Source organism: Pseudophryne corroboree, chromosome 4, assembly GCF_028390025.1.
Source record: "Pseudophryne corroboree isolate aPseCor3 chromosome 4, aPseCor3.hap2, whole genome shotgun sequence".
In the NCBI taxonomy this organism is placed as follows: domain Eukaryota; kingdom Metazoa; phylum Chordata; class Amphibia; order Anura; family Myobatrachidae; genus Pseudophryne; species Pseudophryne corroboree.
Genome location: NC_086447.1, coordinates 702,504,206 through 702,519,549, shown reverse-complemented (window position 1 = coordinate 702,519,549; position 15,344 = coordinate 702,504,206). Strand labels below are relative to the sequence as shown.

Sequence of the window (15,344 nt, the reverse complement as noted above, 5' to 3'; positions counted from 1 at the left end):
TCACCTGTAAAGGGAAGATTTTCTACACCCTTTTTAGAGTCAGCTGACCACTGATGTAACCACAGAGCCCTGCGCGCCGAAGCAGCCATAGCAGTAGTGCGGACATTTACCTTACACAACTCCTTAATAGCTTCGCTCATAAAGTTTGCAGAATCCTGTATATGTTGCAGCAGAGTAATGACCTCATCCCGGGGTACAGAGTCTAAAACTTCAATAACCGTGTCAGACCACCTGACTACCGCCTGAAAAATCCACCCACAAACTATTGTGGGGTGCTGTGCCGTGCCCGCTGCTATATAAATTGCCTTGAGTGTAGTCTCAATCTTACGGACAGCTGGCTCCTTTAGGTATACAGCCCCTGGTACCGGTAGTACTAATTTTTTTGGACAGTCTGGATACAGACGTATCAGCTAACGGTGGGTTTTCCCAGATCTTCCTTAGACACAGGAAAAGTTGCTGAGGTCTTTGTTCTAACATTAAAATATAATTCCTCATCTGGGTCCGCCTTCTGATCAGGTATGTGGAGTACCTCTCTAATAGCAAAGATGAGAGCCTCCACTCCAGGGGACAGAGAGCTGTCCTCATCCATATCATCATCATCCACATCCGGCTGATGAGAGTCAGAATCAGACTGTAATACCTGAGGCAGTGAGCGTTTATGGGATACCACTAGAGGGGGCTGATAAGCCTTCTGGGCATCTGCAGCCTTAGCCACACAATCAAAAAGATTGTCTTAGCACCTGCCACCAATTCTGAATTTACATTCTGAATCATGCTTTTGAAGCTATCCAGCCAGTCAGGTGCCTGTGAACTGTGTCCCTGTGGTGACAAAGAACATTGTTCACACATGAGTGACCGCGCTGAAGAGGAGGTTGAGTTACAATCAATACACATAACCATGTCCACAGACATTTTAGACAACCGTAATACAGCTTAGCCCACTGACTAACACCTCCACACAGACCCTAGAGAGCCCCTGGAGTGACACTGAGGAGCGGACACCAGCACACAGAAACACAACAGCACAAAGTGTGAAAGTATGTGTATGACCTGATAGGAGTGCAGTGGCGCTACCGCTTGCGTGCTCTCCCTTCTATGACCCCCTGGTACCAGTTTACAGTTAGTAGCAGCGTGGATCCCTGGAGGATCAGTGTTCATGCAGCCTGATGATCCTCAGCAGAAGGAAATGGCGCCTTCCTGCCTCTGTTCCCGCTCCGGGAAGCCACCGCCCCCTGTAATGGCGCGCGGTCCCTGACAGTGATTTTATACTGGCAATGTTAAAAATAACATTATACAGTACATCCATAGACAGTCCACACAAAGCCTTAAGAGAGTGAGCACTGCAGGGTTTGTAGCCCAGAGCCAGTTTGTCCGCGGCGGGCACCACAGCTCCGGGCCCGTAACCACTGTGTGACTTGCCGCCAATACTGCACCGGGAACCTGCTAACCAGGACTCTGGTGTAACACTCACCACACCTGGATCTTCAGCATCTGTTAGAGGGTGGCGGCTAGCTACCGGCGTGGGCACACACACTAGCGGAGTGTGATCAGCACCTCAGGAGTCCAGTGTCCTGTCAGCCGGGATTACGAACCATTAACCCTCAGGAGGTTGGTTCAGTCCCCCCCTCTAAGTCCCACGAAGCAGGTAGTCTGGTTGCCAACCAGTACTACCTGAAAATAACAAACTTAAAAGAAAAATCTCTGGAGCTCAAGAGAAGTGCCGGGCACATTTTTCTAAACCGAGTCTGAGAGGAGGGGCATAGAGGGGAGGAGCCAGCACACACCTGCACACACTAAAAGTTTTTAAAGTACCAGGCTCCAGTGGACCCAATCTATACCCCATGGTACTAAAGTACAAGACCCCAGTATCCACTAGGACGTAAGAGAAATGAAAATAAGTCACTGAGCTATAACTTCTATTTATGTTTTAGAAGGTGGTTTGGGTTGGGTATGGGATACCTCCAGTCAGAATATAGACACTGGTACCCTAACTGCTTGAAATCCCAACAGGGGTGCAGCAGGAAGGTAACCCCAATGATAACCCTTCCCCTAACCCTCCCTCCAGCAGCCTAAACCTAACCTTCCTGGTATACTTACGGTCGGGATTCCAGCATCAGTATTCTGACTGCCGGGACCCCAACTACATACCAGTGTTTTTTTTATGTTAAAGCTTTGCCTATATCATAATCAATGACAGGAATAATCAGTTTTCAAGTCTGGCACCTATTTGTCTCTAGGGAGTTGCTTAAAAGTCTAAATAACAATGTGCATCATGTACAGTATGTGATGGTAAGTTATATTGGGTTCAGATTCAATTATGCCACTGGGACAGGTGTAAGCAGGGCCACCGAAGACCAGCTAGCAGGTAAGTGAGCAATGCATCTGGAAACTATGTTTTGTCATCATTCTAATTATGTCAACATTTTATCAGCCTCAATATGAGGAATGAAGACAAAATACAGAACCCCCACACAGTCACTTAGGGGTCATCTGAATAAGCTGTGGTATCTAAGCAAACATAGGGATCACGCTTACAAAAATTCCATGACACTATAACTAGTAACAGTAATGTTACCTCTATGTATACATCTACCAATATCCCACCGTTGTTTACTAAGCTGTGTTGCCCGGAGATAGTGTCCATCATAGGGACTCTGTAGACCAAACTCTAAATCCGGGATTGTAAAAAACAAAATATATATGGCTACTTGGTATGAATTGGGTGGAGTCTATTAATTCACTAGACAGGGACACAAATAAAATAAAAATTGTTGCATTTATATACTTACCATGCTAGAACACATTGCATAGTAAGAAGATTCCAAGTGACATAAATTTGAACTCAAATCACTAGAAAGCTGTTGGAGCGCAAAAGCGTGATGTTAAACATATGTTAAACTACATTCAGCTCAATCTGAAAAATGTATTACCTTTTTTAATACTCTCTTACCTCCACCATGAATAAATCAGGCAGCCGAATCCTGCGAGAACTTTGTTGAGACGAGAATGAACCCAACAGGAAAAACAATCAGTGCATCAGATGATCGCACTCTAGGCCCAATGCCAAACACTCTCACATATAGAGCGGGGAACGAAATATGAAAGGTGAACTATTCGATATAGAAAAAGAACTGTCAAAAAAACACGTGCCAGGACATAGAAAGTAGCACAATAAATAACTGGCGCTTTTCTGCACATAACTATTCTGAAGAAAAAAAGGGGATGAAAGTGATTCTGATGTAATCTATAGAACAGTTATGTCTCCAAATATTGTTCTACTAAAGTAGACGCAGCCTTTTCTGATAAATGCTCTGTGAGTTCTCTGTACAGAATGAGATATGTTTCGTTACCATCCCTTAATTTAACACATTCTCCATCTTCCCTAATAGTATCCCAATAGGATAGTCATAAGTTAAGATTTTCCTTTTCTATTTCCATTATCTGAACTGGAACACTATTTATGTTCTGCTAAACAGATCACTGAAATACTATTTCATGCCTTCTTTATCTCCCACTTTGATTATTGTAACCCTTCACTAACAAGCCTACTCATCATGGAGCAGACTCTCTGTTTTGAATGTGGCTGTTAAACAAATTTTCTTTACCTGCTCTCAGAGCAGGAGATTTAGCTGCAGGAAGTATGCGATTTCTCATTTTACTGGGACCTTTTCAGCCTCAGAGCAGGATGGGATTTGATGATGAATGTTACTGGTTAGGATTGTTGTTAGGATGCTGTCATTACTATTATTGACAGAAAAGAGAATAGAGGTAATGGTGGCGCTGACAGGCCTGTGTGTGTGTGCACCCTGGGATTAGCTGCCACCTGGTAAGGAGGTGGCCGGCCTCCTCAAGAAACAAAACAATTATAGAAAATTACCAACAACATATAACACATAAAAATAAACAAGACCACGATGCAGTAATCATATAAAACTGAGGTTCTGGAAACCTCTAAATTGAATAATAGTAAAAACTAATTAAATGTACTCAGAAGGCAGTCGCAATACCTAAGTGTTAAGAGATAATTCTCTGATAGCTTTTAGCTGTGTTTAATTACTTGCCCAGATGTAGGAAACACAAGAATACTTTGGCACAAACGTGCATATAGGTGTCCTCAGAATATATGTTAAGTTCCGATTAGGAAAAAGTTAATCGCTTGCCAATTTTAATAGATGTATAAGCGGTGCAAGGATTGAGAGTTGTAAAATAGCTGTTACTCACAGACTGGACAGTTTTTCCTTTACTGTACCGCAATAGTATCGATGTATGTGGCCGCTTTCTATCACCCTGTGTACGGGTGAGACATCAGTCAGCGGCAGGACTCGTCAGCGGCGTAGTCCGTCTGTAGCGTCGGCGGAAAGCCGCTCTCTCCTCCGGCAAACTGTAAGTGCACCGGTACAGCGTTCTCCACCCCCAGTGCTGGTGGAATAGTGCTCACCAAAGTAGGACACAGGGCGTTCCCGGTACGGTCCAGGGGATTGAGTAAAGCAGTCACGCTGGAGATATAACAAATGCCGACAATTGTTTGGATGAACTAATAGGAGGACACACTCCAATTCTTGTGGGCAATGAGGTATTGGGGCTCTTTCTCTCTGTACCCTCAACGCGTTTCTCCGCACCCCAGGCGGCTTCTTCAAGAGGCAGAGTGTTCTACTATTATTGACACTTGTTTAATAAAGATGGAGTTGGTCAGCACTCTCAGAGGAGGACAATTCAGAGCAGGGGTAGCCAAAGAGTTGTTCGTGATCGGCATGCCGACTACAAACACTGAACCGGGTAGATTGCGGTGGACATCCAGCAGGAGCCAATGAGAATCATGCTGATTCTTAATAACTAGCTGCTCCAAAGCGATGGCTAGTTGAAGCTGCAGCTGTCATGTCTCCATCGACTGTTGTGTGTGACAGCAATAGCCAATAAGAATCAGGATGATTCTTACTGGCTGAGGGTAGCCACATGTAATAGTCTCCATTGTGCAGGCACCAGAGCTGGATCAAGGAGTGGGCCCCCTATCCCAGAGACCTAAAAAATGGATTTTTCTATTAATGTAAAATTCCTTCCTAGTAAATCAAGCTGGTAAACACTCTAGTCCTGTCCACAACGCACTAAAAAGGTTGAAAACCTAGCTCCTCCCCCCTCCAGATCCTATAACCCCACCTACCTCCACCTACTATAACCTCAATTTTGTGTATTAACCAAGCCATATGGAGGAAGAACAAACAAACATAGAACAATAAACATCAGGAGGGATTAGAGTGTTCCGCAGATGGATTATGAGGAAGGGATTTTATGTAAGTAAAAAAATCCAATTTCCTTACAATCGATTTTAGCCCCACACTAGTCTTGACCATGGGACTTCCAAAAGCAAGCCAAACAACTGGGGGGGCCAGTCCGCATATTTGCATAGAAAAGTTCACAACCAAAACTAGAGTCACGAGGATGAAAAAGGTATGGTAAAATCTTGTAAAAGGTATGCACTGAGGACCAGGTCTCTGCTCTGCACAAGTGTTCAACTGAGGCTCTGTGGCGAACATCCCAAGAAGCCCCTACTGCATGAATAGAACGGGCCCGAAGGGCAGCTGGGACAGGTTCACTAGAAGACAGTCAACAAAAATAAAGAATATCCCAGACACAACACAAACAAATTGACTGTAAAGCTGCTGACTAAATGAACTGCCAACGCTCAAAACGTAAAACCAATGTGTAATGGAAGCAGCGCTAATTCAGGCAATAAAATTGATCAGCTTAGTTTTGCAAATGAAAATATTTGTATTAAAATAAAACAATACAAAATACAGCTCAAAATGTCAACATTACACAACCACTGTTAATATCAGAAGATCCTCAGTCTTTTTTGAACAAATACACTTTAAAAGGTATGCAGTTGAGCTGACCTTGATTAGGGTCAGGGTCTGAAGCCAACACAAAAGTGACTGGCGTATCTGATAAAACAGTCTAAAAAGCTGCCTGTCTAATCTGGTATTTGTCCTGGACCAAAAGTATAATATCTGCATCTGAAGTGTCCGTGCATGGAACTGGGAAAATGTTACTCCTTTGAAAGCTTCTTCCACCATTATCCTGAAGGAGTCTTTATCAGTAGGCCATAGAAATAAGAAATAATTGTTATCTCTCTGCGCCATGTGGGCCTTTATGAAAACTGTGGGGACTGTAGACAGGCCAAAGGTAAAGCCTAAAATTGGAAAAGCAGAAGAAACTGATGACGGCCCTTCCAAAAGGGAATATAAAGATATGACTATTTATACTTTTTGATGGCAAAAAAAAATATTCTCCTTCTAGTGTGTTAAAAAAATGAACACAAAAACTCCATTCTGAATATTGCAATGTTGAGATGGAGATTGAGCTGCTTTAGATTCAAGACTGAAGGGAAGGACCTATCCAGCTTGCTTACCAGTAAAAGGTTTCAGTAGCATATCAAACCTTGCAAACCCGCAGAAACAGGAAAAATTACTCCGGAATCTAAAAGCTACTGCATTGCTTCCAAAACAGCCGTTCATTTTGAAGGGTCTTGGGGAAATAAAGTATCAAAAAACCTTCTGGGCAGAGGACCTACCAAATCTAGGATGCCCACAATGCGACTTACCCACCGGCCTGGGACTTCTTGTGACCAGACTTCCCAGAATTTCAGCAAATGGCCACCTACTCCCTGATACTGGGACCTATGAATATCAAGCAGGCAGATTCTTATTTAGCCTGGAACCGGAATGTTGAGAACCTGCTAAGGCACAGCCTCTGAAGGCTCTCCTAAAAGAAGCCACTGACATTCCTCTGAAGGACTGAGATCTGCCCCTGCTAGGAAAGCAAAAGGAACGAAACCTAGGCGCCTTAGTCCTGGAAGCAGATACCAGTAGATAGGGGCTGTTCCCCAGTAACCTGAGAAATAATCTTGGTGAGGGCAGGGCCAAAAAGGAACTCCTCTGCAAATATACTGCTTGCAAAGTATGCTTGGACTCTGCGTCAGCTTCCCATGATCTGATGCAAACAGCCCTTATTGCAGACACTAATAGAGCAAAACCCGACACTGTTGAAAAGCAGTGTCTAGAGCAGCATCTCCAATATAAACGGAAGCATCGTGTATCTGATCCATTAAGTTAAAGAGTTCAGAGTTCTCTCTTTCTGCCTCTAATTTAGACACCAGCTGCTCAGTCCAGGGTTCTATTGCCTTACTGATCCATGCAATAGCCAAAATGGGACGAAGCGAAGCGCACACAAAAGAAAACACAGTCCTTACTAGGGTTTAACTTTTCCTATCTGTAGGAGTTTTCAAGGAGACCATCTGTATTGTTGGAATGACCATAGCCCTTGTTAACCTGGCTATTTGAGAATCCACTTTAGATGGAATTTCCCAAACCCTAATATCTTCATCTGCAAAAGTATAAGAATACCAGACATTTCCTAACTGGTCTAAGCCAAGGCCCTTTCAATATTTCTGAACAATGTGTAAATGCTGGAAAAGTGGATAACTGCTTGTTATGTTTGAACGTGGAAGAAGAACTACCTTCTGAAACCTCAGTCACTTAAATATTAAGTGTCTGTCTACCTGCTTCTTTTCACATCTTCCTCCCATCCTGATATATCTTCACAATCAGGTTCCAAGAAATTAACATTCCTCTCCCTGGAAAGCCAGTAAAGCCTGTCCTACCCATAGATACCAACATTTTTTAAAGGCAATAATTCATATTGCGGGCCAATAATGGTTCAGCTGAATGCACAAATAAAATATGTGGGACCTTCTGTGTGCAAGGGAGAGAAGCCTGATGATCTGCTCGCAAAGCTAGCTTTTAAACCTTTTTAGTACCATACTCCTGTGCCAAACCTCTAGCCCATGGTCAAGACTAGAGTGTCCTCCAAATAAGACGTAATAGGAAAACATACCTCTCAACCATTCCAATTTTGCCAGGACAGTTACCATACTCCAGATGTGGGACGCACTCCTTTTAGAAATGTGCTAGGCCCCCTTTTTCACGCACATGCAAATGTCTCTAACTGATAGATCCCAAAGGATTTTCATCCTTTACAATAGATCAGGGAGTCCAAAAGTCTGGATTATTCTGATTTAGAGAATAGGGGGCATATCCAATTTGCTGCATTAAGACAGTCTCAAGTTTTAACATCCACAACAATTCAATTTTAAATCCATTTCCTCCCGCAGAAAACCGATGGCTAATACATGTTAACCGATAGGTTCCAGGTTAAGTTCAACAGTCACAGTAAGGGCAACAAGCCCTACTCAGCACATAAGTCTGTTCACGCCTCAGGAGGGTACAAGTAGAAACCCACAGTAAATGCAACCTGCGGGCTTAATAGCTCCGGGAACTGCTAAAGGTCTGCAGTAAACTCTGTGGCTAATTCAGTATACCACTAAGTACCAGTACAAGAAAAAGTACCCATCATAAAATGAAACAAAGCAGCTATGCATAAAACTACATCTCTCTTGTATACAGGTAAAAATTAACAGCAGCAAGGAATTTTTCACAACGACTTAAAGACACCCAGCACTTCCAACTATCAGAGCAACTGGCATCCGGGATCTAGCAAACCTACCCTTCATGAGATGCATTTACACCCCATGATCAATGATAGCTCCAATGCTTCAGCATATTCATGTATTGGGCACTTTCATTAACCAGCTGAATCAGATAGAAAATAACATAAACCTACATTTGTAGGCTTTGAACTCCATGTGTATAAATTGCAGGATTGTTATGGTTTTAAAATAGAAAACTGGTGTTACAGGAAAGATAATGGCATGCACAGTACATGCAGCAGATGCCAGCTGTCCTGACACACTATGTAGAAAAATACGGTATCCGGACTTTAGGACGACAGCACTTAGGTCGTCTATAGGTCGACATAAGTTTTTCACTTATTTTTTAAAACTTTTTCATACTTTACAATCCAAGTGGACTACGACTGGGAATGGTAACCTGTGCCGAGGTAGTGGAGCGAGGCACCTTGCCCGAAGTTCGCTGGCCATGTGAGGGGACACAGTGCACTAACTGCGGTTCCCGGTCACTTTACAAAGAAAACGACACCAAAAAAAAAACATTAAAAACTCATGTCACCCTTTTTCCATGTCGACCTAATGTCAGTGTCAACCTAGTCACTGTTGACATATAGGCATTGACCCAATGTCTGTCGACCTAATTACTGTCAACCCTGAGTCCCATACCCGAAAAATACCACCATATTATATCATGGTCAGAAAAAGACATGGTCTTTCCTCATTTACAACATGTCAGCTGCCTAGTGTACTTCCAGCTTTCAGTTTAAAAAAGGGATTTATGACAGTTCTTGATATTATTTTTAATTAAATGGGCATAATACCTTAGTAGTCTCCATCGCACCCCGCCCTTCTTTCCCTGAATCTGACCTTCCCCATATCCCTATCCCTTTCACTACATCTCTTTACATATTTGCTGTTGTTTTTAATGTCATACACAATTGTTTATTGATGCTGCATCGCAACAGACTTGTTTCATGTATCAAATTGTTCAAATCCAAGGAGTATTTCAGTCAAAGCGAATATTTTACAATCTGTATGACTCATTCTTTCAATAAAAGAATAAAAACAGTTTGATTAAAAAAAATGGGGATAATGAAAGATTTAACACTGAAAATCTCATGTGTTTTTTTTTACTTGTGTAATTTTTTTATTGAAGTTTTTCAGGGAAAAACAAAAAACATTAAATACAGAACAAAACCAAAATACCAAACAAAAAAACAAAAAAAAAAAAGAAAAAGGTACAGGAAAAATACAGCAAATAATGCAATCTGTGTCACAGTGTCACATAGACAAAGATAATAAGTGTCACGACAATCTCGCAAATTCACATACTAAACCTCAATCAGTTAGAGAATAGTGCCCCAGCTGCAGCCAGACGGGAGGTATTCCACCTATCCCACTTGCTGAGGTAATGGGGTAGGGTCCCTCTAGACCTATGTGTAAACCTCTCATGTCCTGACACCTCATTCACTAGAGCTCGCCAATTGTACACATTAGGGGAAGAAGTAGCAAACCAGTTACGTGCTATAATCACCTTAGCTAAGGTAGTCAGGCAAAGAACATATTTGTACAATGCCAGGGAGTAGGATTCCTCTAAGTCTAGCGCAAACATACACAGTGTAGGAGAAAGGGGGGGCAGCGTTGGTTCAGTAAGCAGAATGTCCGAACAGACTGCTTCCCAAAAGGCATATACAGTGGGGCACAGCCATAGTAGATGCCAAAAGGTAGCTTCAGGGGCACCCCATCTTGGGCAGGTAGTACCAGGCCGTAAACCTGCTTTACATAAAGAAACTGGAGTTCTATACGTCTTATGTAAAACAAAGAAATAAACCTGCTGGTACTTGACACACTGAGTAGTATATTTAAGAGAGCACAAAACCTGGAGCCATTGGTCATCTGTAAGTGGGCCAATGTCTTGCTCCCACTTAAGTTGGTCAAATATATTCAGGCAGATGTGGGCATTAAGACTAACATATAAAGTGGAAACTTGGTGACTTGTACCCAAATTCATAACCATGTCTTTAAATCGGGGAATCAGAAATGGCCGGAGGCGAGGCCCCAAACTGTGCCTGCACCTCATGGCGGAGCTGTAGATAACGACAAAAGGATCTATTGGATATTTCAAGCTCCATTATCATACAGTTGTGAAACTGTGGTAAGGCCCGCCCCAATCCATATGTTGTCCTGTGAGAGCTGCAATAACTCCCTATACGCTGAGTTAAACCAAAGTGGCGTGTCAGAATCTGTACCTCGCCATGCATAATAGGAGTGAGTTTGACGCCATACAAGTAGTGACTGACGGAGTAAAGGAGGAAGACCAGCAGTAGAAGAGGCAGAAAGAAGGAACTGGACAGGGGAGAAGTGAGACCCCACATACTCGGCAAAGAATCTCTCAAACGTGGTACTATCCCTACTGAGAATCCAATTAGACAAATGCGCAAGTTGGGCAGTTAGATAATAGGCCCGCAGATTGGGAAAACCCAAACCTCCATCCAATTTAGCCCTAACCAGAGCTCTCAGGGCAACCCTAGGCGTTTTGTCGCCCCAAACAAAAGAGGAAAGCACACTATCAATGCTAGTGAAAATTTTCTTGGGGATATAAGTAGGAGAGTGCTGCAATAGATAAAGATATTTTGGTTGTATCACCATCTTGATCAAGTTAATGCGACCCGTGACAGTAAGGGGAAGCTTCTTCCATACATGGATCCGTCGCTTCAGATCCACCGTGACCTGGTCAATGTTTTGATGTACAAAAGACTTAACATTAGGAATGATCCAGACACCAAGATACTGAAAGCGAAGGATCCAGTGCAAGGAGGACACAATAGGCAATGGGTCAGGAAGAATACCAGATATGGGAAAGACATTAGATTTATTCCAGTTGATAGTCAGGCCGGAATAGAGGCCAAATGTATCAACAATACTTAGAAGGGAGGGTCAGGGAAGCATCAGGGTCACTGAGAAACAAAAGCATATCATCGGCATATAATGCAATAACATCCTCATGTCCGTCAATAGTAATGCCCCTAACATCAGGGGACGCTTTAATGAAACTCGCCAATGCTTCCAAGGCCAGGGCAAAAAGGGCAGGGGACAGTGGGCAGCCCTGTCTAGTACCACGAGACAAAGAAAATGGGGATGTTACATAGCCATTGACAGATATTCAAGCCACGGGGGAGGAATAGAGTAATTGTACCCAGCGTATGAATTTGGGGCCAAAAGCAAATCGTCTAAGGACTTCCCACAAATACTCCCATTCCACAGAGTCGAAGGCTTTGGCAGCATCCAGGGAAACCACCACAGCCCCCGACTCGGACTGGTCCCCCATCTGCAGGTGACAAAACAGTCGCCTCAAATTTTGGAGAGCAGACTTGCCTGGCATAAATCCTGTCTGATTATCATGAATGATCGAAGTGATAACACTATTGAGTCTAAGTGCCAGAATTTTGGCCAAAATCTTGACATCAGTAGGTAGCAATGAGATTGGGCGGTAGGATTCTGGGGTCATAGGGTCCTTACCTGGTTTGAGGATCACCACAATAATACCTTCTGACATAGAAGGAGGCAAAGGAGCACCCTCTAGTAAAGCATTAAAGAGAGTCAAAAGATAAGGGACAAAGTATGCACGATATTGTCTATAGACTTCAACCGGTATACCGTCGCTACCCGGGGCCTTTTTATTAGGGAAGGAGGCAATAGCTGCCTCAACTTCCTCTGGAGTGATACTAGCATCTAGAAAATCTATAGATTGTTGGGACAATTGTGGTAGGACAATACATGAAAGATATTGCTGTAGTTGACTGGAGGTATAAGTGACTTTAGAGGCATACAACGAGGAATAAAAGGACTGGAAAACCTGGGCAATCTCAGGAGTGGCATAGACCATTTCGCCCTGGGCATCACAGATCTGCGAAAATCTCATGTGTTTACTACGTCCTGCTACTTTAGACCACTTTTGCCTCAACACCACAGAGTTCCGTGGCTTCAAACTCCACAATGTACTTTATCTGTGGGCCAAAATTAACTACTGTAGATATATTATTTAATTACGCTTGGCAGAAAAAAATGGGACAAGATAGTTTAATTCATCAACAACCAGCCTCCCACCTTTCCCTGTCCTCATTTACTATGTGGTCATTCCACAAACTGGAGTTGTTATTATATCTGGCACAAACTAATCTTAGAGGATAATTCTTTTTTTTTTTTTTAAATGTGACTTCCATTGGACATAGTATGCATAAAATACATATTTGCCATCACAAAATTATATCTGTATGCTTCAATTTAGTCTATACAGCAAGTAATGTGGAGTGATATTGTCTTGTCTGCTTAGGGGTATATTCAATTGCTGTCGGATCCATTCCGACATGCATTTGTCGGAATAGATCCGACAAGTCCTATTCAAATCAGACAGTTGGATTTGGCCGTTCCCGGTGTTTTCTGTCCGTGCAGCAGTCAGCCCTCCCCGTGCGTCTCCCGTAATGTATGCTTTCGCCCGCCACGGTCGCGATGACTGCAGCTGCACTGTGTGACTGAGTCTGACTAGTGTCAATCACTGTAGTGTGAGAGACCAGGGCCGTGCCAGCATGGTAACCGCACCATACCTGCCTATGTGCCCTGCTGCCCCTATAGCCCGCCGCGCCCCCATCTTCTCAATACGACTTTTTTTTTTAACGTCGTATTGAGATTGTCGAAAACGGGACCAAAACTTGTCGGATTTGGCCCCGTTTCAGACAGAAGCTATTCCGCCGATCCACTTGCTTTCCGACAAGTCGAATTTCCCGACTTGTCGGAAAACTGAGGGGGTATTGAATAGGTTGGAATACCTTCCGACCTGAAAAAGTCGAAAACTGACGTCTTTCCAACAAGACGGCAGTATCGACAATGATTGAATATACCCCTTATTCTAAGTAACTGTCCAACTCGCATATTGTTTTTTTTTTTTTTTTGCAGATCATCTTCAACTGAACCAACCTACCTTCTATACTGGCTTGTGTCACAGCAAACAGTTCAGGAGACCGCTCCTCTAACAGCAACTGGTGAATGTATGCACATCTCAGCGCCCACCATGGTAACACCTGAAAGAGAAACATATGCTTGAAGATTAATGACAGTCAACTGACAGGGTCAAAAGGTCGACACAAAAAAGGTAGACAGCACAAAATGTTGACAGGGTAAAAAGGTTGACATGACCATGGTCAACACAAAAAGATCGACAAAAAGGTTTTTTTAGGGGGGATGTCTTTGTATGCTTACGCATATTTGACCCAAATTAGTAGTACCAGTTCTATTTTCTCACAGTGCTTCGGACAAGGTTACTAAAGGTAATAGTAAAATATGCAAAAGTTGAAAAAACGTGACCCCCCCCAAAAAAAAAAAACATGGGTCGACTACCGTCATGTCGGCCTTTTGAACCTGACGACTTTTGTACTGTTTACCTTTTACACGTCGACCTTTAGTACCAGTTGACCATATGGTGTCGACCTATTGACTGTCGATCTATCAATTGCCACCCATGCTTCCCCAAGCAAAATTAAACCCCATGTGCGTATAATATCGCACATGAAGTTCTGTGTCTTCATATATACTTTCTTGATACTGTAGGTATAATTGTAACTGTGATGTGTTGTTATGTGTATCTAAGTGTATGCAGCTACTATTCACACTGTATAAATGTATGGAATATAATATACGCAGGTGGTGTGCAGAAAGGTATTAAATTGATGAGAGTAGATTGATTTTGTAACTAGATGAAAAAGCTTTCAATGCAGATCTGAGTGCATATTTTTCCTCCAATTTGTCTATTTTTATTATAATATCAAAAAACATACTACAATATGCTACCAAACGAAAGCTATGTTTCTTGCAAGACACACTGGGGGTGATATACTAATGGGGGGATTCTATTAGCCACAGGAATTTACCGCGGTTTAATTGATTCCAAGGCCTATTCAATTAGCCCCGAAGGCAGTCCACAGGCTGCACTTAACAGCGATCGTCGGGTCTGAGTAGACCCAAAAGAAATACGTGATAATTAGCCTGTTATCAGGGACATACACAATGCTAACACGTAAGTCTGTGAACTTTTTCCGAATTCTATGGGTGGCATTCAATTGTTATATCGCACCCGATCTCACGTCTAAAAGGGATGGGAGAGTGCGGGGTGATATTCAATTGATCTTTTAATCACGCTTATCGCACCCATAGAGGTCGGCTTTAGCCGCGTAAACTGGCTTAACCCCACTAAACTAATGGTCATGACACGAACAGTCTTGTTTGGGTGCCCAAATGGGTTACTTTTCGCTTATTTCAGCACGCCACCCCTGGAGGTATGAGCTGAAATGCTGGCACTAGTAGCTGATCGCATCCAAATGGAGCTACAATTGAATAGCTCCATTGGGCACCATCTATCAGCGGAACAAACAGTTGAATACTGCTGTATGGGTGGAATTCAATTGTTTGAAAAGTCAGTTGGGTGTCTGTTTTTTTCCTGTCTATTAGATTGAAAAGCGAGTTGGGTGTCTGTTTTTTCCTAACAATTGAATACCCCCCTATGTGTTAACACCTGAAAACAGGTAAATTTAATGGACGAGAAAAAAAGATTGCAATTGAATAGCCCCGAGCGTTAAAGCTTGAGGCTACTATCTTTTTTCACCCCCGATAAATCAACGGGACTTACTGAATTCGTCCCTAAGCCTTGGAAAGTGATAAAGTGGAGAGAGATAATGTAACAGGCTATATTTGAAATATGACAGCTAGGAGCTGATTGGTTGGTAGTTTATCTCTCTCCACTTTACCACTCCAATTTGATTTACAAATTTTT

At 42.8% G+C, this 15,344-nt stretch overlaps 1 protein-coding gene across 2 annotated transcripts in view; it reads right to left on the bottom strand.

Annotated features, from left to right (window-relative positions):
- TTC27 (tetratricopeptide repeat domain 27) overlaps positions 1 to 15,344 on the bottom strand; it is an 880,123-nt gene that overhangs the window by 613,966 nt on the left and 250,813 nt on the right. For both annotated transcript variants that reach the window (XM_063917959.1, XM_063917958.1), the window contains one exon: positions 13,500 to 13,599. In XM_063917959.1, coding sequence (XP_063774029.1) covers positions 13,500 to 13,599 — 100 coding nt within the window. The remainder of the gene's footprint in view (positions 1 to 13,499; positions 13,600 to 15,344) is intronic.